The 27,483-nt window shown below is 40.1% G+C and overlaps 1 protein-coding gene across 1 annotated transcript; it reads right to left on the bottom strand.

The window, feature by feature from the left end:
* Positions 1–5,654: 5,654 nt before the first annotated feature.
* cd34 (CD34 molecule) lies at positions 5,655–26,422 on the bottom strand. The gene is made up of 8 exons (XM_067593096.1): positions 26,185–26,422; positions 15,359–15,427; positions 14,795–15,045; positions 14,460–14,537; positions 11,442–11,553; positions 9,383–9,435; positions 8,903–9,049; positions 5,655–7,552 (listed from the first exon to the last, which is right to left on the bottom strand). Exons 1-8 carry the CDS (start codon positions 26,252–26,254, stop codon positions 7,364–7,366), a joined length of 969 nt encoding a protein of 322 aa, XP_067449197.1. The 5' UTR covers positions 26,255–26,422; the 3' UTR covers positions 5,655–7,363.
* Positions 26,423–27,483: the final 1,061 nt, after the last annotated feature.

Raw genomic sequence — 27,483 nt, 5'->3', positions numbered from 1 at the left:
TCCACTCAGTCATTTTATGCAAAAATTAGTTTAAAAGTTTTTTTCTGAAGCTTATATGAGACTCTGAGTTATCATATCAAGTGGATTTTCTGCCGCATAAAATTCACTCTTAGTGTTTCCTCGGACAGTGTTTCTGAATGATTTTAGCAAGAAAAACCTTTTTTTCAGTGTTCATTTGGGGACCTGACTATTGTTTTAAGACTGTGAATCTGTCCTTTAATAGAGATAAATTTGACACCAGGATGTGATGTTGACAGGACTCAGACCGCAACACACCTTTGTGTTGAAGAGTTAATCTCCAAAGAGCTGTTATCAGTGATGTTGATAGTGTCCATATAGTTGTGGTAGGCCAACAGGAAATGCTTATCATTCTAGTGGGCCACCAAGGCCACGGCACCTGCGTACTTATACGTAATAGTGTTAATTTAACAGTGTTACATGTTGGTTGATCGGAAAAAAAAACTGGGGATGTAACAGAGCCCTGTGGGATCCCTGTTTTTAAAACTATTGTCGGATTTAGAACCATTAACCACTATGTGTTGTGGCCTATCCTGCAGGAAGTTCTTACCAGTATAGTGTTGACCTTTAACCTAGAGAGGTCATTAAGAAAGGTATGTTGATATATTGACTTATTATATTATTGTTATTGTTACTAACAACATTACCAATGGCTATATTAAATGTCCCAGTAAGCCATGACAGTGTGACGGTAAACAAACATGCACAATACCAGCAACCTGAAAACAAAGCAGCTAATTGGAATTCAACCATCATTTATTTCTTTAAATTTACATCTGTGCTTTTCCTCCTGTGAGAGTAATGAGACATATTCTATTTTGAAATACTTTTCCAGCGTAGGATAAGCAGCGATGATTATCGCTTCAACACATTTATCAAGCAGCTTTATTATTACTGGACACAATGTGCATGAGAAAAAAAACATTCTGTGGAATAGATTCAACATCCCACATAGCTGATGTTAAAACTTTGGTTGGGCCATGTTTATCACATTTCTAACATTATACAAATTATTTGCCTTCACTTTGTTTATTATTTGTTTCTTTTCACTGTGGCTTACATGTTTCCAGTTTACCCCCAGTTTGCTCCTAACACCACAGCAGGGGGCATCCTAACACAACAATATCACATTGAAATCTCAGTTTCCTCTATCTGCTTCACTCTATCTAATATCTAGTTTGGATTATGTAAGTATGGGTTGATGTAAATCACTTGTAGAATGTTGTTTATATGCTTATTTCAAAGTGTGTACATTTTAAATTAACTTTTAAATGAACATTTAAGTTTTAAGTTTCAGTTAAAAAGAATGTTTAAGCCACTATCACATCTCTTTATTCGCCTGATAAATTAGGCTTATAAAACGCACTGAAGTCAGTTTTAGTAAATAATTATTGGTGCGAGATCAATTGCGTGGACTTATAGTGTAGTTTACTACAGGGTGTGATGTATTTTTTTTCTGTGGACAGTTGCATCACTGGAAAAAAGAGCCAATGCCTTCCAGATTGTTTCCTTCAGCAGATGTTGGGAATAGACAACGACAGCATGGAGCAATGTGCAGGAAACAGACGGGAAATCAATTTAAGTGTCTGTTGTTATTTGTTGTTTAGGTGTCTATGGTGACAAAATATTACATTTAAGATTTTCATAGTTGGTTCATTAGTATATTCATTATTTCTGTGATGCAGTGCAGTCCCCTCATTTTTAACAATGATTGTAGCAATCATATAAATTCCAGGAAGAAACAACAAAGTGAAATGAATCATCAGAAAATCCCACAGTAATACCACAAGAGATTTAAAAATTGGCCGCATAAAATATAACCTCATACCACACCACACATGAACCCGTACTTAATTAACACTAAACAAACAGGGTTGTGACTTTTTTTTTAATCAGGACTGAAAGTGTAAAATGTCAATGCACATAACAATTAAAAACTAACTGGCCTTTGACATGGTTGTCTGATGGGACGCTAACTTGTAGGATGTGTCTGGTCACTCCCTTATGTGTGCACATTAGTCAGTGGGGCCCCATATTTGTCTTACAGTGGACCCCTCCCTTAATGTGGATCCCAGCTTTGAAACTGCATAGCACATTTCCCATCATGCATGTTTTTTTTTTCTTCAAACTATGTGGAAGTATATTTCTCTCTCTCTCTCTCTCAGTCGTCATGCACTTGGGGTTTTGAGAGAATGTCTATGTCAATGTGGGTGGATGCATACTGTTGTGTGCATTTGAGGGTGTGAGAGAGGGAAAAAAAAGCCCTTTCACCGCTGCCAATGTGTCAAAAACATATTTCATATCATCAAGTTCAAGTAGAGTACATTTCTGAGACTCCCTCTTCAAACTCTCCTCTTTGGTCTCTGAAACACATAAAACACTGCGTATGGAGTTGTGTTAATTGATTCCAAGTTAGGGTTAATTATGCCTTATTTACGGTCAGCATGTGATCTGTTTTGATCACAGCTCTAGGAAGCTTGTGTACTTATTCAGATATTTTTCCCCTGTCCAACCCTACTGCTTTAATACATTGTGTGATTGTGCCTGTGTTAAATCAGGCCGGGTCATTTCTTTTGTTGTTGAGATTACTCGGTGAGATTAAATTGTCCGGTGCAATTTGGAAAGCTGTTTTGTTTACTCTCCTCCACAGTAACAGTGTATTCACAGTACAGGGTTTGTGTAGTAAACTTCCTCTCCCAAGTTTAGACTTGAGCATGCAGCTTTCCAGTTGCTCGTTGAGATATTATTTATCTTATCTTATAAATGATCTTATTTCCTGAATTTTCATCCAATTTGATTTTGTTTACTTTTTACACATATTTATCAAAATCTATCATCAATATTTTTATATGGCATGGATGAGGGTTGCTCATAGTGACCCTTAAAGAATTATTACCAGACTCTGCAGTTTCCCTCAGCTTGAGGGAGCTTCACAGCATCTTTCAGCTCTTTGTTTTGGTTTTATTGCCCACAACTTTACTGTTTTGTTCACTTTCGCTGCTCTCGTCAACATCGGTTCCAGCAGGCAGCTATTTTCAGCAAAAAAAAAAAAAAAGCTCTAAAAACCCCCCCACTGCACACCACCTACCCAGCACCAAATGATAGACAAAGTTATCAACTAGCTGGTGAAAATAGTGGAGCATTTAGCAGCTATGAAGAGCCAAGTATTTCACTCAGGGATGGCAGGAGACCAAAAACAGAGCCAATAGGAGAGTTATTCTGTTATTGCCTAAGCTTCAGAGAATTCATGTTGTCTTATTCACAGTTTCGCTTTTGGTCAGAATGAACACCATACACGATGGTTCATACTGCATTGTGTTTATGTGCAGTACAGTGGCTCGGTTGTTAGAATGTCCTGACTTTGAACCCCGGCTGTCCCAGGTCCTTTCTCTGTGGGGTTTGCATGTTCTCCCTGTTTGCATGGGTCTCCTGTTCTTGCAGAAAATAGAAGAAGTACTTTATTGATCCCCGAAGGGAAATTGATCCTCTGCATTTGACCCATCATATACACACACGCTATAGGAGTAGTGAGCAGCAGCAGTGCAGCGCCCGGGGACTTTCTCCAGTTCTGTTGCCAGTGCCTTGGTTCAGGGGCACTGACAGGAGGATTAACCCATCTTTAACCCTTCTTTGATGGTGGGAGGTAAGGGGTTTGCGGGAAAAGATTCATGTGTTGCCTGTCTATCTGTGTTGCAGTTTTCCACTTAATACTGTGACCTAATGTTTCAAATAATTTATCATGCAGGATCAGCAGACTTTGCTAATACCTTTCTGGCGTTTTTGTAACCTTTTCATGAACCGGAAAGTTTTTCATCTTTTAATTTTTCATCACTGGCTCATCACACCGACCACACCTCCTGACCTCAGGGTCCCGTCTCTTAAGTGCTGTCCTTTAACTCCCACCCTTCCATTCCCGCCCAACATTATCTTACCATCAGTGAGTAGAAGGGGTGTGCTTTGGCATGGAAAGGGAAAACATGACGTATTTGGCAGCTGTAACTACGCTGAGGGGGGAGCCACCCCACAATAAAAACAACCAGCTGAGTTTTGTTCATAATCCCAGATTCCACTGCACATACACTACTCTTGGCTGGATGGAGGAGTAGAGGGGTGGAGCGACTAAGAGCTGGATCGGATGAAGGATGGGAGGGGAGTAGGCTAGAGCTGTGGGACTTGTATGACATTGAAGAAAAACTGTAGAAGAGAAGATTTATTTAAAGGGTTGGTTCATCCATTTTTCAAATAAAATGTATTTTTTTTACTTCACTCTAGTGATATTTGGAAATATAGGTTTTGTATGCACCCCTGAAATGTCTTCCACAAACCCCAGTACAATGGAGACGAATGGAATTTTGTTTGTGGTGCACAAAGCAATAAAAAAACATATTTTAAAAAAGGAAACAATGCCTGCTTTACTCTGGATAATCCACACACTGCACTGTCAACAGTTTTCATAGGGACTATTTCTTTGTTAGAAAATAGTTGCAATGAAAAATGTTCACAACCACGCCTCTGGATTATTGAGAGAAAGAGATGTTGCTGCTGATTATTTTCAATTCTGTGAGAAGCATATATTAAAATCCATTTATCTTCATTGTACTGGGGCAGTGCCAGAGAAACTCAGCGGTGGCTATCTGAAAACCTGGGCAAATGAGACTATCTGCATGGCTAGATACAATAAGAAAATGTGGATTTTTTTTAATGTATTTTGATGAGCCAACCCTTTAAGTTTGACTGTATGGAGAACTGGAGGAATGAGTAAATGTAGAGCTGACAATTAAAAGAGAAATGAACTTAATACTCTCACACGGGTGGAGTCTGTTGGTTGTCCCTTAAGCTAAACACGTGCAAAATAAGATGATCTCAGCTCAGGATTCACCTCATAGAGTTCGAGGTCAGATAGGAATGTATGTCCAAGTATATACTATACATACATTAATGCTCATATCAACAGGGATTAATACCTTTCAAATTTGCACCGTGCAGCATTTGGTTCGTCTCATATGTATTTATGTCAATGGTATGTGCTTGTTGTGCTGGCTTTTACGGTTCTGGCAATTTGTGACAACAGGACTGTTTTACAGCACCGTTGAACGGCCTTGAGGGAATATTTGCCTTGTAGGGTGTGGAAGGGGACGGCGCAGGGTAGGAATTCACATGAGACTTGATGTTGTGATGAAAGACGGGTGTGAAAGGATGGGAAACAAACTAGTCACACTGTTACATACAGTGGATGGCGACAGAAAACAAATTAAATATACATATATGTATATATATATATGAACATGATGATGGATAGTGAGTAAACCCACAGGCTGACATGGTGCTCATGAACGTGTCCTGTGCCGTTTAGCAAAGACAGCTGGTGGATGTTTTTGCTGCCCCACCCAAACAGTGAAAGACAAAACTGTGTGAAGTGATGTCATTACTACTGCTTATGTAAACCAGCTGTGTGACTTTATGGGCTGTATGGGATTTAAATTCCAAGTGTGTTAGAGCACAGATGTATGTATGTGTTTGCATGTGTGTAAGTACATGTGCACAGTTTCTGTGGTTAAAAACATCATTACTCTTTCCACTGACTCTTATGATGGGTTTTTTTTTTTAATATAAAAATGACTCCGAAAACGTGACAATTCATAAAAAGTTATTTATTTTTCTTTTTTTTTTCATGTTAAATCCAATTTTACACTTCAGGGTGCTAGTAATATTAAACAGTCACATTGGAATGTTAGGAATGAAAAGATATAAAATGAACTGAAAGGAGAAATCAATGTAAGACATCCGTTTGTTTTTTTTTTGTTACAGCTTGACAATAAAACACTGCAGCTTCCTGTTGTTTTTAATCTCAGGTATGTCAGTAAAAACTGACGTCCCCTGAATTTACAGGACAAACTAATCACAGATTTGAGCCACTAGATGCTTCTTTCTAACATAGCCCTTGAATATCTTCATGTTACATGACCTAGTTTAAGCATTGTAAAGATGCCACAAAGCACATATTTTAGCCCAACATAAGCTATGAAATGAAATTCTTTGGCACACAGAAGGACCATAACATAGGTGGGTACACAGAATAAAAACAAGACAAAAAAAGTCACCATACTATATACATGATCATTAGAATACTGATATAAAAAAGAGCATATACAGTATATTGAAAAGAAAATAACACTGACAAATGGATGGACAGTGCAGACAGTCAGAGGCTGTCCTTGCTTTGCGTCCGAGGCCTTTATGAGTTAGTTGGTCATACAGTCAGTCACATGATTTTCAGCAGCGGCTATGAAGCTACATCAAAGAGGCCTTTTGGCTTTGTGATTGATCTCACTTCAGCTTGCAGTGATAAAATTGGAGAATTCCTTGCAGCTCCCCCTCATCAGTGGGATTAAAACTTTAATTCTCATTCATCCTAACCATGGGAAGCAACTGCAACTGTGAGCCATCACTTTGTCAACTCATTTAACCAAATTGAACACTTTTCATGGCTAATGTCTCATGCACATTCAGACACATCACTCACTCACATGCTAATACCACTCATCAAATCAAATATGCATACATACAGTAAGCAAGAGAAGCTTAGATGCATGTATGGATATATACAGTCCATGCACAGTACAGGTACAAGTATACGTTTTACACACACATGCAGGATCTGAAAGCAGCACACACATACACATTCGCACACCTACACAATCGATAACTCAATCACACAAACAAAATCAGAGCCCAAAGGTTTTCCTCTCTGAGAATTTTGTAAACAGATTTCAAGGCAGTGTGATTTGTTTCCTCTCTGTCTGTCATGGCTTTACAATAAACTAAGGAACAATTTCATTTATGTGCTCTTGCTATATTTTCTAGTGGAGGCTTTGGTCGGAGCTTTAAAGCTGATGAGTGTGATGGGTGTTGACAGCACATGGCTGTGATTCCAGGGGCTGCAGTCATCATGGGAGCCAGTGCTGATAATGCAAAAATACACCCTCTTCCAACCCACCCACTGCCCATCTCCTGTCTCTCACCTCCAGCCTGGGTGCCATCAACAACCCAGGGACTGAGCCTTCGTCATCATCATTCATCATTCACCGCCAACATCGTCATCATCAGACTAGTTTTTCCTGATTTTTGTTGAGGCACATAGCCAAAGAAACAGAGGGGGCAAGGGGACTACATCAACAGGAGTGTAGGAGATTCTTCTAGTCCCTGATGTCCACTTTGCTGTGGACACTGGTTGAGAAGGAGTGGATTCAAAAAGAGAGGTGAGTTTGCATAGGCATGTGTGTGTGTATGTGGATGGGTGTGTTTGTGGGGTTATTGTCATGGGCTGCAGTTATTTGTGACTGTTTCACAGCTCGGTGTCTGCTGTCTTGGTGGTGGAGTGGCCGTTGGTGGGAGGAGGCTCAGTCTTGGCTGCTTCGGGGGACTCTCCATTTACACTGGGTTTCTCCTGGGTTTCTTGAGGGGGGTTGAGGGGGGCCACGGACACAAGAGTGTTCCCCTGATTTTCCTGATCTACTGGATAAGTTTCCTCTGCCTGCAAATGCAGCACAAATGCACAATACGTTATGGAAAGACTAGAGAGAGAATTTACTTATTGCATGTAGGCCAACTGAACCAGCAGTGAAGTTTTTGTCCCCTATTTTTCTTTTGTATATTTACATGTTGTCATTTGGCAGATGCTTTTATCCACAGCAAGCTGTGGAACAAATTGTCAAATAGCTGCCTGAAGGGTTTTTTTTCTTTTGTTTAAAAAAAAAAAAACTTCAAGTAAGAAACAACTGGAAGTTGCCATTCAAGTACATGTGACATACCATAAACAACAAGACAGTAGTGCAACAATCAACAAAGTGCTAAAAAGTTAAGGGGCTCAAGTGCTGAGGTGTTCATAAATGTAAATGTAAAGCAAAAAATGTCAGAAAGGTTGTTGATGGTATAAATGTGTACATTGGACACATGTATTAAAGTCTCCATCACTAACATAGCAGCCATTTTTTTCCCCATACATTGATTCGGTATATTAAAAAGAAGAACAGCCTCACTGTGCTGCTGTGTTATATGGTTCCTCAGATTAAATATCTTGAGTGAGTTAAAAAAGAAGCAGTATATCTCATAATCAGACACAGTTCTGTCATGCATATAAACACTCATATGTACAAAGATGCATCCACTATTCCCCAAACCCTTTCGCTATTACTTATAAACACATCCTCTTATGTGGTCTCTATCATGTGACATTGCAAGTGGTTCATAGAAACAGCTGTGTCTGGCTAGCAGATGAAACAGTGAACTCTGCAGATGAATAAGGCAGCAGAGAGCAGGGCGTGGGTCTTTGGATGATGCACACTCTCTCTGCGTATTCTCTCTGATAGTTGGCCAACAACATTTCCTAATTAAAACGCTGGCGGCAATTTGTGGCAAATGAAGGAAATAGTGCGGTTCTGATTTTAGATGTAGTAAAACATGAACCTTGCCTGAGAAAATCTATGCACGGCGTTACTGAATGCATAACAAGAGATGTGATCGCAGACACTCATAAACACATGGTGAAGAAATTTTGATATTAATGATAAAATACACCTAGATATCATATGTAAGGTCACTTAGACCAGTGTTAAAAATTAAATAATGGAATAATTTCAGGTGATCAAGTTAGAACAGTTGGGAACATGATCATACTAAGTATTATGCAATATCTGCATTGGACAAGGTAAAATGTATGCAATGATTTTCAATTCATGGGCTGTGTGTTGAATGATGTACATCTCCTGTAGAGCCAGTGCTAACATGTGAACCAGTGTGAGTTAATGAGGTCCACAGTGGCAACGGACTGTATATTCTACATTCATTCTTCAGATAAAATGTAAAAAAAAAAAAAATAGCTCACCAGCCTCGCCCCCTTGGTGTCAGACCTGCGTTGGCATTTGAAGTAACCTATAGTAATTGCAGCTGCAGCGAGCAGACCAGTGACCAGTATTCCCACAAATACAGAAGAATTTGGTGATGTTGGGACATCAGTCTCTGTCACACCCAGCTGCAAACAAGTTAAGGAGATAAAGTTGTGATCAAAAGAAGTATACATGTTAATTTATAGTATTGAAACCATACAAAAACAGTATTCTTGGGATAATTAAGTAAGAAAGAAAAGAGAATCCTGGGTAAAGTTATCTCAGTCATTCATGAAGTAGGCAGCCAAGTCAAGATTGTTTTGTCTTGACTTGACTTGAAATAAAGAAGAACTAGAGTTCTATCATGTCCCAGGTTTAAACAAAGAGTTCACTTCAGTTGCAGATCTTGCAGTGGTTATTCATGGTTATTTTACCACATTTTACCATATTCAGGCTTGTTGCATCCAGTGCTCTCTTACCTTGTCTTTCAAATGATCACTGCGGAGCACCTCAGCCACATAACCCAACGTAGCTGCAAGGGCAATACGTTTTAAAAATATGTCAGTAATCAATTGATTGAACATTATGGGTACATTCCAAGTCTCTTATTTGATCTTTCCTCACTCCTTGAACTGGAAATCGTTCTGGTCCACCATCACGAAGTCTCTTATTTCTGCTATGAGGAGCGAGGAGCGAAGAGACACGAAAGCAGCCTTCCTGAAGTCTTTTACAGGCCGACATGCCACCTTATTGGATATCATTTATTGATTGGACGCTGCAGCTGATCGGACTGATCTGATACATCACAACATCACTGAGTGGAAACAGATTCCAGATTACACTCAAGTGCACCACTCCCTATATTTTATTTATTTTCTGATTCACCATCAAACAACTCCCTTCATTTATTAGAAAGATTTTTCTTTTCATAATTTGTTATTTCCCCCATTAACTTTTATTATGGATAAAATTAAAGTAAGGGAGAGTCTGTCTTTCAGCGAGAAACACTTTTTAAACACATTTATATTTTACATAATTTATCGTCATTTCCATTCAGTCACATATGAGGCTGAAAATTCCTGAGCGTCAGGTTTACTGTGAATTACATAATTTCCTTTTCCCTGAAGCATTTAGGCTAATAAATAATTTCCGGTGTTCAAGAGACACCCTGGTCATATTCTGGGTCATTAAATAATGAATTTGCAACAAGTGAAACCAATCCAGAAGTGCCTAAAACCTGCATTCTCTCCAATGGCCATCAGGGGGCAACTCCACTGGCTCCAAAAATAAGTCTTTTTGTATAGAAGTCTATGAGAAAATTACCCTACTTCTCACTTGATTTCTTACCTCAGTAAACACTTTTGTAATGAGTTTATGGTCTCAATCGCTAGTTTCCAGTCTTCTACGATACAGCATGATGTTCAGTTTGTAAATTATGGTCGTATTTAATTTAAATTTGACGGTAAAGCAGGGTATGCTTTAGGGCGCGGCTACCTTGAGATTGACAAATCGCTATCACGACGTTGGTTAGGGAGCGTAAACATGGCTTAACCCCAGATTCACAGTTTACAGGCGTAGCTATCTCTATTTCAGTGTGTTTTCAGTTCATGAAAGTTAATTGTAACATTTTGATTGGCTAAAAAGTCTTGTTCAGTGTTTGGGTGTACTAAAAGACCCTCTAAGGAGCGAAAATTATCATTAGCATTAACATTATCACAGTTATTAATTGACTGTAAATGCACCGTGCTAACCAAGCTAGCAATTTACGTTAGGGTCAGCTCCACCCTCTCGTCCAGATATGGTTACTTTCTTCACTTCTGGCTCCAAAAATCCAAAATGGCGAAAATCAAAATGCCAAACTGGAGGTTTCAAAACGCGAGTTCACAAACCAATGGGTGACTTATGGTGGCTACGTCCATTATTTTATTCAATCTATGATTCACAATCAGAATATCAATAAATACAGACGCAAATAATCAATCAATAATATAAACGCACTCTGGTTCACGTGCCTCTGAGCAGGACACAGGAGGATAAATACAGAATGCAGATTTTTTGTCATGTGCACGAGTTTGTTAAACAGGTAACAGGCTACAGAGAGAAAACACTGCTGCTCTGGCAGTGATAACTGTGCACCTTTATTGGTGTCAGGACAGTGCACATGTGTGCAGACACAAAATCAAAAGTCGCTACAGCTGTTAAAACCAACTGACAGCTGATCCAGCTGTGATCAGCTGCTGCCATCGTCAGAAAATGGACATCACTTCACATGACGCGTCAGAGGAAAGGACGTCTCATTTCTCTAAAGACATACTTCCTCCTTTCCTCTCTCCTCGCTTTCCTTCTCCATTCATCCTCGGTGGGAGGAACTAATACTAAGACGCAAGGAAAAGTGAGGGAAATGTGCGTGCAATTTAAGAGACGTGGGATGTACCCGATACAACAAGCATGTGTTATAATCTTATGTATCACATATGAATGAAACAGTGCATGTGCAAGTTATTATACAGAAGGCTGATGTATGTCATAAATACCCACCTTCCTTGCTGGACACCAGTACTGTGTTGCCTTCCTGGAAGATCTCTAGATGACAGTTTTCCTCTTGGCACCAGGGTGCGGGGTTTTCTTCAATAATGCGTTTAGTGTCCTCCTATAAGAAAGGATTTGGATGTCACATTTAAAGTTAGAGTACATGCTTACTGTGTATGAATTAACAATAGCTATCTTAATAAACTCAAAGGAATAATGCAGACTTTAAACCTAATCTAAACATATTTGTACAGCACATTTCATGAATTATGCTCCTCAAAGTGCATCACATATTACAATAAAATTAAGAAAAAGTTAAGCCAAATAATAAAATGAACAAGAGCTGAAACAATTCATCGATCAGTAGATTGACAGAAAATTCATTTTTTTTTACATAAATGCCAAACTTTCTCTGGTTCCAGCTTTTCACATGTGGAGATTGTTTGATTTTCTTCATCTTTTGTTATATTATGAATATCGTTGGGTTTTGGACTGTTGTTTAAAGACATCACCTCGGGCTTTAGAAAATTGTCATGGGGATTTTTAACAGATATCATTTAATCCAGAAGATATTGTGCAGATTAGTTGATAATGAAAATAATCTTTAGTTGCATGTAGAGTTGGGACAATTTAGTGAATAATGGAAAATTAATTGCCAATAACTTCTTAAATTTGAGGATTTCCTGCTTTGCTCCTTTTTATGTCGACATAAAATGTATGTAAATAGAATATCTTTAGGGTTTAGACTGTTGGTTGGACAGTACAGTAAGAAGCAATTTGAACACATCACTTTGACCTCTGGGAACTATTTTCTGACATTTTATTGACTAAACCATTAATTAAATGAAAATATTTAGATTCACTGATAATTAAAAACAACTGTTGAAGCTCTAAAATGAACAAAGGTAAATAAATATTCAACAATGTATAAAAAGTTAATGAAGTAAATCAGTAAAAAAAAAGCAGATTATTCTTTGAAATTCAAAATGTATTAGATATGTAAAGATGGTTTAATTAGATTCATTACATATTTAATAATCCAGGTATTAATGAAAGTAAATAAAAATGTTGTACTGATAGAACAATCATTAACATCCTTCTCATACCGAGTAATTTTCATAATGTAAATTCTGCGGAAAATATTATATTAAATTAAATTATTCCCTGATTGGGGCAACTCAGAACTTGCAAAAGCCTGAACTAATTTCACATTTTCAGTGTACAATATGCAGAGTAGAGCCATTTTATCTATTTAGGTTGATCACTGGGGCTAATAGCCAAATGTGTGTTCCCGAATTTTCCCAGCTGACCATCAGTGTACGTGGGCCTTTCTGTGTGTAATGGAAACAAAATGTAGTTGGATGGAAAACTCGCTGACCACACCTTTTTTCCCACCTTATCCCTGAACTATGATATCAGCTCATTGCACAACTTTAGGCTTTGGGACTTTTAGAACACTCTTCATTTTCTGTAATGTGATCCAAACATCTCTCAGTGTTCCCAGAAGACCACTATGAGCAAACCCTGAATCTTCAGTTAGTTGGGAGTGGGCCCACAGCTGGATTCTGCTGTAACACCCAGATCTTTGAGGCAGGGAGGAAGAAACTTAGGAGGGCTGAACCCTCCATGACGCAAAATCACTTCCATGGAATCTTTTCTCTTTATCTATCTGTCTGTCACTTATGACGCATCACATTATGCTCAGGAATCCACCACATTTCTGTTTTTCTTTGACCTCATATGCCCTCCAGCATCCGTGGCTGGAGTTTAAAAACTCAAAAGTTGAATTTGCTACTGAAATAACATGAGAAAGAGAACAAAGTGCGGGTTTTTATTATTAAATGTTAGACACTATCTTTTACAGTGACTGATGATTTAGGGATTTACAGAGGCATGAATAAGACCTTTCTTGTTTTCCACCACTTCAGAGCATTGTTGCTTGATTAAATTTGTTCTATTGATATTCTGTAAGTTTTTCATTTATCAAGGTCTTTCATGCCATTCACTCATTGCCTGAAGGGAATGACCATGTTTTTTCTGTTTTGTTTTTCTTTTCTTTTTTTTTTTGCGATGTGCTCTTTGAACAAATCATCAGCTGGCTAATACTTCTGGCACTTCAGCCCATGTTCAGTTTCAGGTTGAGTTGGACAGATGACTTCTGCAGATGGTCCTGGCTCTGTGGATGTTACAGTAATGACCCAAATAGAGGCTAACCGAAGTATGTGGACTGGGATCTGACCTGCTGCTGCGGCTCCGTGCACCTGGACTGATATACAATGTAACAGTCAGCAGTCAGCTCATTTTTAACATCACAGGTTTCTTCTGCTTTGTGCATCATTTCATTAGGAATTACAGTGAAAGGGAATAATATGATTAAACATGTGATATTTTCTAGAGTTTGGGGTATTATAGATGTCTCACCCTTTCCTGTTGTGACCAAACTTGAAATACGCCTCTATGTGTAATGACTGCTATCTCTTATATAAAAAAAAAGAGAAATAAAAAAGAAATTAAGCCGCACCCTTGCAATTCATCCTTTTGCCTTAAGGACCCCAGACCAAGAGAAGAAAGATCAGCCCCACTATTAATTTGTCTCGTGCCAGGAACACAGTCTCAAGATTTACAACGTCTGAGGAATGTCTGAGAAAAGATCTGCCTTTATCAGGGCTATATTTCCAACTGTAGCTCTTTAAAACACATTAATCTTCTTCCTCCGCGTGAAGTAAGCCACTTCCTCTGGAGCCAAGGTGTAGGGGGCCAGATAAAGGTCTTGGTAAAAGGGAACGTGTCTTCAGAACACCAGAAGGTAACCTGTTCTCTCCTCTCGTTTCAGTGTGGTTTTAAATGTTGCATGCCAGAATCTCAGTTGCTGTTCCATACTGCCTGTGGTTGGCAGGGAGCAAGAGACGGCTGAATGAATATAGATCGTGGTAGGATGTAGCCTTGGTGGTGGCAGATTAATGTCTTATGAGAATATTCTAGTTTTACAGTCGTACTGCAACAGAGAGGAAAACATGTTGTACTCACACAGTTAGCTGTTGTCACAACAGCCTTGACAGCGTTACTTTCTTGGATGCTCTCCTTGTCAACACACGTCACATCCGGCTGTGGAGACAAAAAGTCAGACGGACAAATGAGGTGAAGAGAAGACAGCACACTTTGCACATATACAGGTAGTTATACCCCTCATCCATTAGTCATCCTTTGCAAACACATCATCCTTCAAATCAAAAGTGGCAAAACTAACATGTCTATTTGTCTTAGTCTTTGCGTTTGTGTGATTTTATGCTGATGGCAATACCAACTCCAAATGTTGAAAAGTTGAGCAGCAGCATCTGAACATGGTATAAGCAGGTACCCACCACCACATTTTTAAGAACAACTTTGGCCTCAGGGGTTGTAGCATCCTTATTGCCTCCAGCACTGGGGGCAACAGTGGTTCCTGAGATGCCTCCATCTGTAACTGCAGTGTTTGCATCGGTCACTGATGGGTTATCTCCAGGAACAACAGACGCAGCAGGCTGGTCAACAGCAGGAGCAGCAGGAGCGGAACTTGCATCTGGGGCAACGGCGGTGCCTGGAGCTGCAACGGCGTCCGTAGCAGATGGGGGCGCTAAGAGCACAATCCAAAGACAATGCTGTCACACACAGGCATATATATTGGGTGTGTCAAGGTTTGTCCAACATGCCAAAACATAAAAACAAACTGAATGTGTCATTCATCATGTCAGTATGGCAAGATTACCTCTATTAGCAGTGGATATAGAGTGATATTATAAAAGAAATTTAAAATTGCATCTCAAATCCCATTGAAACCGCCAGGAACCCAGCACTAATCCCAAATCCAAGTGAGAGTTATTTTTTTTCATTCAATCTATGTCCATACAGTTTCATTCTGCAATTTGTGTGTTTATCAAGGCGCTTACCAGTACTGGGGTCTACAGGTGTGTCAGTTGCTGTGGCATCTGTCGCTGACTCTTGACACATCACCTCATCTGCAAGGTTAGAGAGAGCAAGCAAGACAGAGAGAAAGAGAGAGAGGGAGAACAATTTTAACACTCAGCTTCATCTCATAAATTACTTCTTGTTGACGCCTGTGTAAATTAGTCTCTGCTCTGCGTGTCACATATCTTGCAGTGAATACAATGGGAGAGCATTTGAAATTCTGTTGATGATTAAATATGGGGGGAAAAAAATATTTAAAAATGAAATAATAAATCCCATGCCATTGTTTTATGTTAAAAAAAAAGAGGGTATCAAGGGATGAATTTGCAAGCACACACTCTTTGGAATGAATTTTTGTGTGAATGAGGTCAGGGCAGAGGGTTGGTTTGAACAGCTTGGCCTGGTGAACCAAACCTCATGTGCCAAAGCCAAAGATGCCAAACCAATTTGGCATGTGTTCTCAGGGGCTCTGACTAATTAATAGCTGCATATGGCCTAATTCTCTCTTTCTGTAGGCAGTCAAAAGGTCATGGTCTCCTGACTATCCATCCATCCTTTGGGAGAGAGATCATGTGTCTGTAATAATATTGGGATTAAATTGGGTGGTGCTTTCTCGTATAGGTAGGTTTAAAAAAAAAAAAAAAAGCAGGAAAGCATATCCCAAGTTCATGTGAGTTTTTTGAGCTGGATAGGATAGCTTGCCTTGGTTGAATCAACTTTAAGGCCAGTGTCAGATATCCTTACCCCAATAACCTTAACAATGTATTCATATATAGAGACAGATAACTGCAATCTCTCTTTTGAACTCACCATTGACCAGGCCAACTGTATGTTTTTTTTATTAGACTGCCCTGTGCAATTAGATAGCAAGCATTTGAGACTTGTGTTGTTTTATTACACCCACACATAGACACAGAGAGCTCTTTCTTGTACAGCTCAGCCCATCACCCCTGCCCCATGAGGAAACCATGAAAGATAACTGAATTAGCATCAGTGTGTGTTCAGGGATTACATTGCCTATTAAAAGCCATAAAAAGAGAAAACTAAACTTTGCAAGTATAACTCAACTAGAAGGCTAACAAGGGCTTTTAGCATTGTAACTCAATTAATCCTGCGCCATCATTTCTCTCCTCCACATGGAAGGAAACCAGTGTAATGTGTGAACAGTTTAACGTCTAACCAAAACTATGCTCCAGTCAGAGGAAAAATGTGTTTTGGTGCACCACTACCATTATTTAGTTAAGCACCAGATACATTTATATAAATGAGATGGATTTAGATGTTTAGTGTGTGTTTGCGGTCCTATAAACATGACCGACTTTAACAAACTTAGGGAGAAGTTCAGAGCTCTTTGTAGGAATGTCAGCAACTAAAACAAAAAGTACAGTAGCGTTACATCATTTCTTCCCTTGAATAACAGCTGGCAAGTGGCGGCCATGATAGTATGTGTCCAGTACTGCAGACCAGGCTCTGTATAAAATGGTCTCCTGCGGTGCATTTTATCTCGACACTGGCGTCAACTGGCTGAACATTGTCCAGAGCTGGTCATATGCTGCATTTTAACTGGTGTAAGTGGGCATAAATCCTAATGTTTAAGTGTGCTATTAGGGCCTTTGGCTAATTGCCTTCGGCTTGAGCTGGTATGTTTATTAGTGCAATAATGTGGGACAAAAATGTTTAGCCTCCACACCACAGAATTAACCTATAGGGCCTCAGTGTATGCCTCATAGGTACTGTATAAAGATTTTCTTAGCACAAGGAGTAGGACAATAGAATATTTCAAAGTATTTCAGTTAAATACTATATGTTGAATGACATAAGCATGATTATTTATGTTTAGAAGCTTTTAACTCCCCAGTTTCTGACAAAATATCAATCATTGCATTCACCATAATAGGTTCTCTTGCCTTCTAAACACAAATTATATGCACAGATTCTGCACACAAAATCAGATATATAGCACATTGCACATGCATAACCATACACATGGATAAACTCATATGCATGCACCAGTCTACTCACTGACTGTAGTGTCACATGTATCACATGCTTAAACTCCAGGCACTATATTTCAGACATTCATCCACAGTAACACTTCACCACAGTGGACACAGACACCTCAAACAGCTGTGTGAGAAATCTCACTGTGTTTCCAGCCAGGTTCCTCAGCATCAACACACAGCCTCTGGACTTCCAGTCTCAACACAAACACACAGAAACATACATAACACTCCCACTCCATATAAACACAAACTTGGCTTTTCTCCAGAGTTTTTGATGGGCTCAGAGAGTAAGGCCAAGTCTGCAGACTACATAACCTCTTGGTTCAAGTAAATCCCGCTCTTCACTACTCTCTTCATTACTGGGCTACATCAACTGTATTTCCTGCCCTGGCTGTCCTCCTTCAAGCTTTCAGCCTGGGTGTTCCAGTCTTTGACGTGGTATGTGGTGTGTAGCTATGCCAGATGTAAAGAACTAAATCATAGGTTAAATAGAGGATACCGTATGGGCCCGGGATGATGAGTGACAGTTCAAATCCTGCATATTTTTTGCCTGTGTTTGGACAAATCAACAGCAATTATAAAGGCAGTACAAAGGCAGATACTTCCAACTGTAAATGACAAATTTGGTGGACGTTTCAAATGATTTGCAGCACCCTTTCTGCTCACATAGTTAGCTTATGTAGCCCCTGATAAAATAAGTGCTTTGGTCTATGAAAATCTTCCAGACCACAACAGTTATTGTTGATATGCTGCAGGAATGTGTCGCAGCATGTGCTTCACTTTATACAACAAGTGAATGTAAGCAACTTTTTAAGTCAGTTACACCATAAACAGATCACTTATCAGGTCCATTAATAAAGCAGTCCTAATCCCTTGGAAGATTGTCAGGAATTTCACATCTGACTGCAATTGATCATGTATGGAAAAATGGATTAAGGAAGGTCATTAGTGACTTGACAAACCTGTATTGCACATCATCACTCACTGCTTGAATTCCAGGATAAAATATGCATTTTTTCACTGAAAATAAATCACATTACAAGGCTGATATTGACGCAAACATATAAAAAGTTCTGTAGGACTGCGCCCTGCTTGGACTGATGCACACAATGAAGGACAGTGATGAGATTATAACAGATGTGAAGGTTCCAAGGTTTAGCTCTTTGTCAGGTGGTGAATCATAGATTTTCAAGGCATCCAGACAACTGTGGACTCAGGAGAGAAGGGAGGAGAGAGATGAAGAGGTGGAGGGGGAGCCTGTATCTTATCATCCATTTACATACTGAAGTTGTTACGAAAGCCAGATCCTACATTTTTACATTTGCTTCTGTTTCCTTCCAGACAACCTTCTTTCTTTCAACACCTTCTCCTCACTGGAGAAAAGCCTTGCAACTCTTATACACTTATACACAAACACACCCACACAAGTTCACGATCACTCACAGCTGCATAAGTGTACGTAAGAGTACATAACTTTCTCTGGAGGAAGTAAATACTGATACTATCATGGTAAGAAAATGGGAAAACACACTTATTTTCATCATTTTTATTTGCTACGTGCGAGATCCGTTACTTTAACTGTTGATGTGTGTTGATAGTAGCGTGCGGGGTGCACACATCTTGACTTCAGCATCCGGCTGTTGACTCTAATGCTCAACAGTCGCTTTCCTTCCTCTGTCTGTTAAAGCCTATGGAGAACTATTGTATTCTTAGTGGTGGCCATAGATCATAAGAACAGAACTTGTGATGCAGTGTTGCAAGTTCCTAGATGAGCTCATTGTTCCTTGTTCCCCATGACTGACAGAACCAATGGCCAGAGCTACAAAAATAAGACCCATAGTGCGTCATGTGCCTGTTAACAGGATTTTAAATGCCAGATTTTAGCACCTCTTTTTGACTTTGTGTCATTTAATGATGTAGTTTAAGAATATGTGAGCTGACACATGCTGCAAGAGTGGATAACTACAGACAATACTCTGCTTGCCTTTGTCAGTCTCCTCTATGTCAGTTACAAGCAGCTGCAGCACCAACAGTTTTTATGTGTGTATATTTTGATTACAGCTATCTGGTCCCATACTCAGTCACTTACCACATCCCTGCCTCACTCACTCATCTGTCATGGCCTTTCCCCATTCACTCAATAAAGTCTAGCTGCCATTGTGATTGCCTTATTTTAACCCTCCTGCTGTTCCAGCGCTTGGATTTAGGGTGGGGAGGAGTGAGGAAATTGCAGTAAAAACAAACATTGTCACACCTGATTAAACGGGTGCAGTCTGAAAGTTTGAGCAGGGGACACCGGCCCTTTGCATATGGTATTCGAGGACGAGGCCTGCTTCCTATCTGAGGAGCCAGCGAAGGAGGCCTGAAGAGGGGAAAGAGTGGTGCAGCTGCAGTAAGTCCCCTTAGGGAACTCTTTCCCCTCCCTACATATCATGTCAGAGAGCTGTGAAATCTGTGACATCATGCTCAAGAGGGAAGCGTCAGCTCTAAATCTTGGGACTTACATTTGACCTCCACCCAGACAATAGAGACAACACCTTGGCTGTCAGTATGTGCCACGCCCGCGTTACTTGTCCTGTGTCCTCTGCTTCCAGATGTCCACAGAAGACCCTACTGTCTCCCCTCAATCCTCCCTCTTCATTCTCTATTTGGAGAAATGTCACATCAGCTTAGTTTCCACATACCCTTCTGGCACTAAATGTTCCGGTTGGCCAAATGTGAGAGCAAATAATTGATCTATTAATCTTTCCATTTTTTAAATTTTATAGTTATGTCTATAAAATGTCTGTCTAGAAGCCAAAGGTATTCAATTAACAATGAAACAAATAAAACAGTGAAACGCATCAAATCATCACATTTGAGAAGTTGCCGATCATTGAATGTTTGGCATTTTTGCATCATAAATGACTTTAAAAGATTATCCAAAGTATTGTTTTCTCTCAGTCAGCTAGTCGATTAATCAACTGATTGTTAAAGCACAAGAGGAGACATGATCCTATGTCTGGCTGTAGTCTGCTTATAGGAAAGAATACAAGTTCTTGCAACCATAGGGACACTATCCTCTAGGTAATCTTGCAACCTCATAGCATTCCATAAATATTGCATTATCCAACTTCTGGGACTGTGTGAAAAAATAAAAAAGACATATGCTATTGCTATAGAATATACCCAGTGTGTCCATAGAAACACCAGATACAGTCCATTTTACTATTACTTGCTACTCCACCGACTATCTAGAGGAAAAAAAAAAACACTACTCAGATCCCCGAATGTGAGAACTATTTTTGTTTCTGCACAGACGGGTGGCAAAAGTTGACTTTTCCGCCCGGTCCACACCCCTGCTGTTTTTAAACCAAACATAAGATAGTTTTAGACGAAAAAAATTTAAAGGAATTAACAACAGGTTATGGAATGTTATCCATGCACATCCTATAGGACAGGATGCGGCTGTGACAGCACACGGCATGCAGCGACCTCTTCGACCTGCAGAGTTAAACACGCTGGAGGCTACAGATAACCGGCACCACCTCAGGCATACAGACACACACACACACCACACTAACTGTTATCTTTGGGATACAGCACAGGGATTGATAATTTTACTCTAACTTAAATTTTTCTTTCTCCGTCATGTATATTGGTGCAGTGCTGATAAAAACCAAATGCTGAGAAAACCCTGGAGAAGGATTAAAGCAAAGAATGTAAAGGTAACATTATGATTGATAGCAGCTACAGATCATTGTTTTTAATCAACCGCTAATTTACTCATTAAAATAGTTTCAGCAGGGCAGTGAAACTTAAAACCTGTGTTTCCAAAACAGTCCATCCATTTTGTTAGTGGATGAGAAACTGGAAACACCAGCTGCTTGGAGAGGCTGTAGCAGCTAGCTGCTCTCCTCTCTGTGTCAGAACCAGCACTGGGCTGCAACAGCAGATGTCCATGGACTGGTTCCAGCTGCTGCTTTTACATGAGATTGTGTGGGGAGAGGTTGTAAAAAGATATCGAAACCTATAGCCCTAAACAATCTGGCTTTGATATAATTATTGCTAAGGAGCCAAAGTGGGAGAGGAAGATTGAGAAATAATAGCGATAATCTGATAGCCTTCCAGATATGGCTAAACTCTGCAGTTTTCTATTGCAAAAGAAAAAAAAATGGGTTCCTTATAAACACACATACTGTCCATACGTACACAGACACATACAATACAAATGTGAACGCGGTATCCAAACTCAGAACCTTCAAGAATAGTAAAAGGGCATGATGTTGTGTTTTCAATTAGTATACAGCATGGCCTCAACAACATGCCTTTTAGTGAGCATTAATTACCAGGAGCAATTATTCTGGCAGTCAAAAGGTCTCAGCCAAGGCTCATTAAGTGCATTTATTCCCCAGGGTAAACAGTATATCCCTCCATAAAGATAGCCCTGCCTAGTTATCCGACATACAATGCTATACACACTCGTTGCATTCCACTGGAATTTGTAGTAATATCCCCATAACTTTGCATCAATCAGTGTGAGGAGAATCACTAAGCTATTGCTGAAGTTTTAGTTTCGAGCCACAGTGAAAAGAAGAAGAGGAGGCTGCGTCCAAGTTCTTATTTTGGATTCACACTATAATCTTGGGGCTGCTCATTAGCCGAACATAGGGGAGATTTTGATCTGAGCAGTGATATCTGGAGTTTCTCTGCCTTGGTGCTGCTTGTCCCGCCAAATTTTCTGGGCTGAAAATGAAGGAGAAACAGGAGGAGAGGACTTTTTTTTTTTTTCTCCGTTATGCTGGTAAAACCCAACAGCTGTAAAATTGCAGCAGGGTGCCAGGGGAACAAGGAACAATAAGCTCACCAGAACAGCAGTAATTGGAAAAGGAAGATTTGAATGCAAGCACGGCGTCTGCTACTCATTAAGATTGTTTCACTAGGTAAATATTGTTGCTAGACGATCTATTTCTCCACGTCAACTCCTTTTCCTGGATGATCATTTAGTTTGTGGCGACAGTGGTTTTATTTTCTTATCATTAATATGTTTTCTTTGGATTACAGCTGCCTTCAAATGAAGATAATTCAGGGAGAGAAAACAACTTTTTTAAAGTCCTCCCCTTGTTATGGTGATTATACTGATGAAGGCTGGCAGGTGAGGTAACAGAATGAACACTGATGACAGGCGGTGTTTGTCCGAATATTTTAATGATTTCAGCCCAACCAGGCTCTCTCGCTTCAAGGAATTACTATAGCAAAATTGGCAGTTTGACAGAACGCAGGCTCCAGGTTTAATTACGTCGCGAGCTCACGTGGCTCCTCAGTCATAACTTTGGGCCCAAGTGGACACACACACCCTCGCCTGACATAAGACCACTATCTGCCAAGGTTTATATAAAAGACCCACGCCCTCCAGCAGATGACGTGAATCAAACTTCACCATCACAAGTTGGGAATGAAGGAATGCTGGTCAATAGCTGAAGGCCATGAGAAACAAAGTGGCAATATTCTGCCCATGTTTACATTGGCAGGGCGAAGCTGCTGTCTGAGAAACAAGGTTTTTTATATTTGTGTGCAGGGAGATATTGATGCTGATGTCTACTCTCTGTAAAGCTCGTGCCTCCTCTTCTTTTGTACTCAGTCAGCCTTAACGGTTTATATCATCTTAAATGACTTGTATCAGTGAAGGCCACTTAAGTGTGTGCTATACAAAAGAAATAATGAGCTGTGGCAGGGATGGCTTTGCGCATGTGCATACAGGAACACATGCAGACCAAATTTGGAATCTCGCAACCACAAGCGAATATCTTGGTTTAATTTGGTGTATTCTAACAACAACTGTCACAGCTCATTCTGCTCTGCCCGAGGCCCTGACTTAGCAACAGAAACAGTCACTGTAGATGACAAGCTGAAATGAGCTAGACAAGATGTTCCCCCCCCCCCTCCCATCTCCAGAGCCGATTTAAAGCTTGGGTTTTCCCCCCAAAATCTTGAGAGTGAAAGAAAGCTTATAACATACTCCAAGAGGCGATGAATGACATCATCCAACATTGCAGTCCATGCCCATTTCAGTGCTACATATTTGTAAGCCTGCATAAATGCTGAATGACAGCCATGGGAAGTGGGAGCATAAACTAAATCTGTGTTTGCCAGAGAGTCAGGGTGATTGGCTTGCTTATGTGTGACAAGGATGTTTGCTCTGATAAACACAGTCAAACACATTCTCCAATCAAGTGCATCAAAGTGCTTATCCTGTTTCTCCTGCATCCTTCCACTCAATCTCTGTCTTGTTTGCCTGACTGAGTGTTGCTATCCTACAAATCTAAACTGAGATGATCATCAACTGTAAATGTTATTAACTGAACTGCAGATAAGCACATCTGGAATTAACTGCTCTTTTCAGTGAATTTTACTGTGCCAGTACAACATATACTCCACCCAGCTAATGTAAGGATGCCACATTATTTTAGCCTAGTGTTTGATAATGTACTTTTTTTTCCTCCATAAGCAACATTACATGCTATCTGACTCTGTATTCCTGTTGCCAGATGAGTGAGTCCAAGGCCTTTGTGGAATGAGTTTGCTGGTTTCCATGGTTTCCAGATATCAGAGAGAGAGAGAGAGAGAGAGAGAGAGAGAGAGAAAGTGAGAGTTTAATGGTCAGGATCTTCAATTGTTTGGGTAAATATTACGGAGCATGTTTTTATATCCGCCCTTGGATCAGCTGCCTCGCCCATTTGCCCTTGTGGGGCTAATGACATCACTGCTACCAAATCTGATGTGGCATTGATTAAACCTCCTGATCCACAGCAATTTCAGAAAAAAGACACAAGACAGGAGCCGTGCAGTGGAACGCCTCTGGATTTACCAGGATATTTGACAAAGAGTCTTTTTTATGTAGATCAATAGACAGTAGACAGCCATAATGGATCATGGACCATTAAAATTGTCTGTGTCTTTGAGAGAATATTGACGTCATTGGGGCCAGACCTCTGACCCATAAACCACTGCAGCCATATTCCTATATTGTGAAAAAGTGTCAAAGAGGAGACAGTTTGTCTCTTGTGACTTGATCAACAAAATGGTACAAATGGTACAAAGTTGATGCAATGAATCATTTCATATATTTAAGTGAGAGATTTTACATTTTTGTTATTTTAGAGCCATATGTGACCATGCCTCTCTGCAAAATTCACACTGCAATGCCAGTTGGACACAAGTGTCAACAATGTAGCAGGTGTGTGTGATTGTAAGACTACTGTTGGATGTGGTAAAGAATAGAGAACGGGTCACCAGACCTCAGACAACACCCATGTAATATTCTTAAAGTAGAAATCAGAAGCTGTCCGCTAAATCTTAAAACAGAGATGAGAGGCTTGTGCTACTGTAAGATCAACAGTTAATGAAGACCACTTCTGTATTGTTTGTGCACAATTAAAACATGAAATCTCAATGGAACTCAGATACCACAGATAAACTGTGCCTGATGGGCGATATGCAAATATGGCAAAAGGCAAGATGGGCATGATTGTAATCATAATTAGGAATAGCAAAAAAAAAATGTAATTATAGAGATAACAGGCTAGCTCTTTTTCACGCAACAACAATAATAAACAAAAAATACATTGATGTTGATTATTAGTTGTGTCTTAAAATGTTGTCCATGTATCATGGCTTTAATTTCTCAGTGGGGTGTGCTCAGAATTATTAGATTTCCATGTAAATCTAATTACCATCTGTTAAGCTGCTGATGCAGGCGGTATGTGGTTTGCCTCTTTAGTGTGCAAACTGCAAACATGTTCCGCCATCTCATGATGTTTTCCCTTTTAAAGTAAACCCTTAGTTATTTTTATCAGCCTGGAATACTCCTCCTAGTCTTCCCAAGGTCACTCAAAACATTTACTGTTCCTGCGTCCATAGACGAGGCCCATAACTGCTCTGCAGAAGTCGTTACGCTGGGCTGAACTTCAACTAGTCCTCCTTTACAACCAGTGAGGCAGCAGCACCATCCAAGCCATACATCACCCTGCAATTAGCATCAGCCCTCAGACTGATTTGGAGTGGACTGACCATTGAGTCCACACACATCCACATGATCCTACACACACACACACACACACACGCACGCACACACACTTAATGTTCACAGATTTGGAGGGAACACAGTTTAGGGAACTATTTCTGCTCTCTGTTGAATTCACATGTGTTGTGTGGTCACTTAGTTATATGTAGCACACATGCAGCATGCACATGAAATATCTTTATAACTCACTGGAGTCACAGTCAGGCATATGGCATCAGGCAACAGAAACGACAAAATTGATCCTATTTTTAAAATCAAACTCATCTATATTTTGATTCTGTTTTGTGTGTATGGTTTTGATACTTTTAAACACATTCAAACACGTATTAGCTCCACCCAGAGGCACTGCAGGATGTAAAGCATAATTACTCTCAACTGCAACTTTCCACTACTGAGCAGACCCTTTGTGTCTGCAGCCGCCCCACTGCAAACCATGCCTCTTTTGCGTCTGTGTGCAACCTCATGGTAGAACCAATCAAAGCAAACCCTCCAACTAGTGTGTACAAAGCTACTGTTTATGCACATACACATGAAGCATGAAGTAAATTTTACCCACTATTATGTCAGAGACTTTTGGAAACAAAAACACAGGGGAAAAAAAAAAAAGAAGCAAAAAATGAATTGAATTCCACACACAGCGTAAGACTGTGTGATAGATAACCACATGGGGAGGGAATGAATTAGAGAGTAAAACAAACTTTCAAAAGAAGATACTATAATCAATAACTATGAGAGTACTCACTGCTGAGCAATAGAGCGCAGAGCAACAGGACTCCAGCCATCCCATTCATTCTCCACATGGACCCAGCCATCCTCTCTGGTCAGATTCAGCGCAGCCGGTGGAAGTGTGTTCCTGAAGGAGTTAGTGTGTGTGTAAAAAGTGTGGTAAGTGATGGTGAATGTGTGAAGGCTAGGGGAGTTGGGAGTTTCCTGTGAGGTCTGAGTGAGCGGGACAGACAAGCAGGATAAAGCCTGGCTTGTGTTCTGTTGCTCTTTATATGGCCCCACTCCTTTGGCCTCTCTCTCTCTCTCTCTCTCTCTCTCTCTCTCTCTCTCTCTCTCTCTCTCCCTCTCTCTCTCTGCTCTTTCCACACCCCTTTTCTAACTGCCTGCTGTTAACCCGTTTCCCTTGATGCAACCGTCCCTGCTTCCACCCTTCTGTATGTGTGTACATGTATCACATTCACCACATGCACCAGAGAGATAGAGTGACACGGGTAAAACTTAGCATGCAGGTGAGCTTTATCTCGGTTGCAGCTGTAGATCATGTTGAAAAAGTTGACACTCTTTTGTAGACGTTTGCACAGCTTGTGTGCTAGTGATGTAACTGTTTCTGCAGTGTGGGGATTGTGGGTGAACTTTTGGAAAGTGTCAGGTGATGTTCAAGCTTTGGCTTGACTTGAAAGGATTTGTAAAAATCCTTTTTTTTTTTTTTTTTTTTTAAAGATGCACATGGTAAACAGTAAGCACTCCTCCTGCCTCCTACATGTTGTGTAGATGGCTGAGAGGTCTGTAAAAGCACATGGCATCACACACACAATGCTCGGCCTCGATTTTTGTGTGTCCCTGGACAGATGACTAACAGCCTATAGTGAGTCATCCATTGAACCGCACAAGCACACATGCACCCTTACACGTACTGAACACGCCTTTTGTCAAATGTTGAAATACACACGCACCGACATCACAGACAACAAACTTACATGCAATTTTGTAATTACACCCCATCAGCAGAAAGTGACAGATGTGTGGTGTGTTGTAGGAGTGTGATAGTGATTGTTTACATCCACACAGAGATGTGCTGTTCCAGACATTCATGCGGGCCACATCTGGAAGCACTGCAGTCCCACCACTGGGTTTTTGAGGACTGCCTGGAGACTTGCCTGTCAAACAGTGCAACCATATGAAGCTGAATGGAGCCAAGCTCGGGCTGGTGTCTGGGAATGATGGGCACTGATGCTTGTCACCTTGTATGTTTGAGACCAGATATTTTTTTAAAGTTTGTTATGGGCCTCTTGAAATTACATTCAGGAAACTGTAG

The sequence above is a fragment of the Thunnus thynnus genome, chromosome 6, assembly GCF_963924715.1.
Source record: "Thunnus thynnus chromosome 6, fThuThy2.1, whole genome shotgun sequence".
In the NCBI taxonomy this organism is placed as follows: Eukaryota; Metazoa; Chordata; class Actinopteri; order Scombriformes; family Scombridae; genus Thunnus; species Thunnus thynnus.
This window is presented reverse-complemented; position numbering and strand designations above follow the sequence as displayed.

Excerpts from the sequence above, each read along its gene's own strand:
- cd34 (XM_067593096.1), bottom strand. The coding sequence starts at position 26,254 with ATGGCTGGGTCCATGTGGAGAATGAATGGGATGGCTGGAGTCCTGTTG. Across the intron at positions 15,046-15,358 it reads ACCTGTAGACCCCAGTACTG|CGCCCCCATCTGCTACGGAC; the intron begins GTAAGCGCCTTG and ends TTGTGCTCTTAG. Across the intron at positions 9,050-9,382 it reads GTGATCATTTGAAAGACAAG|CTGGGTGTGACAGAGACTGA; the intron begins GTAAGAGAGCAC and ends ACTTGTTTGCAG.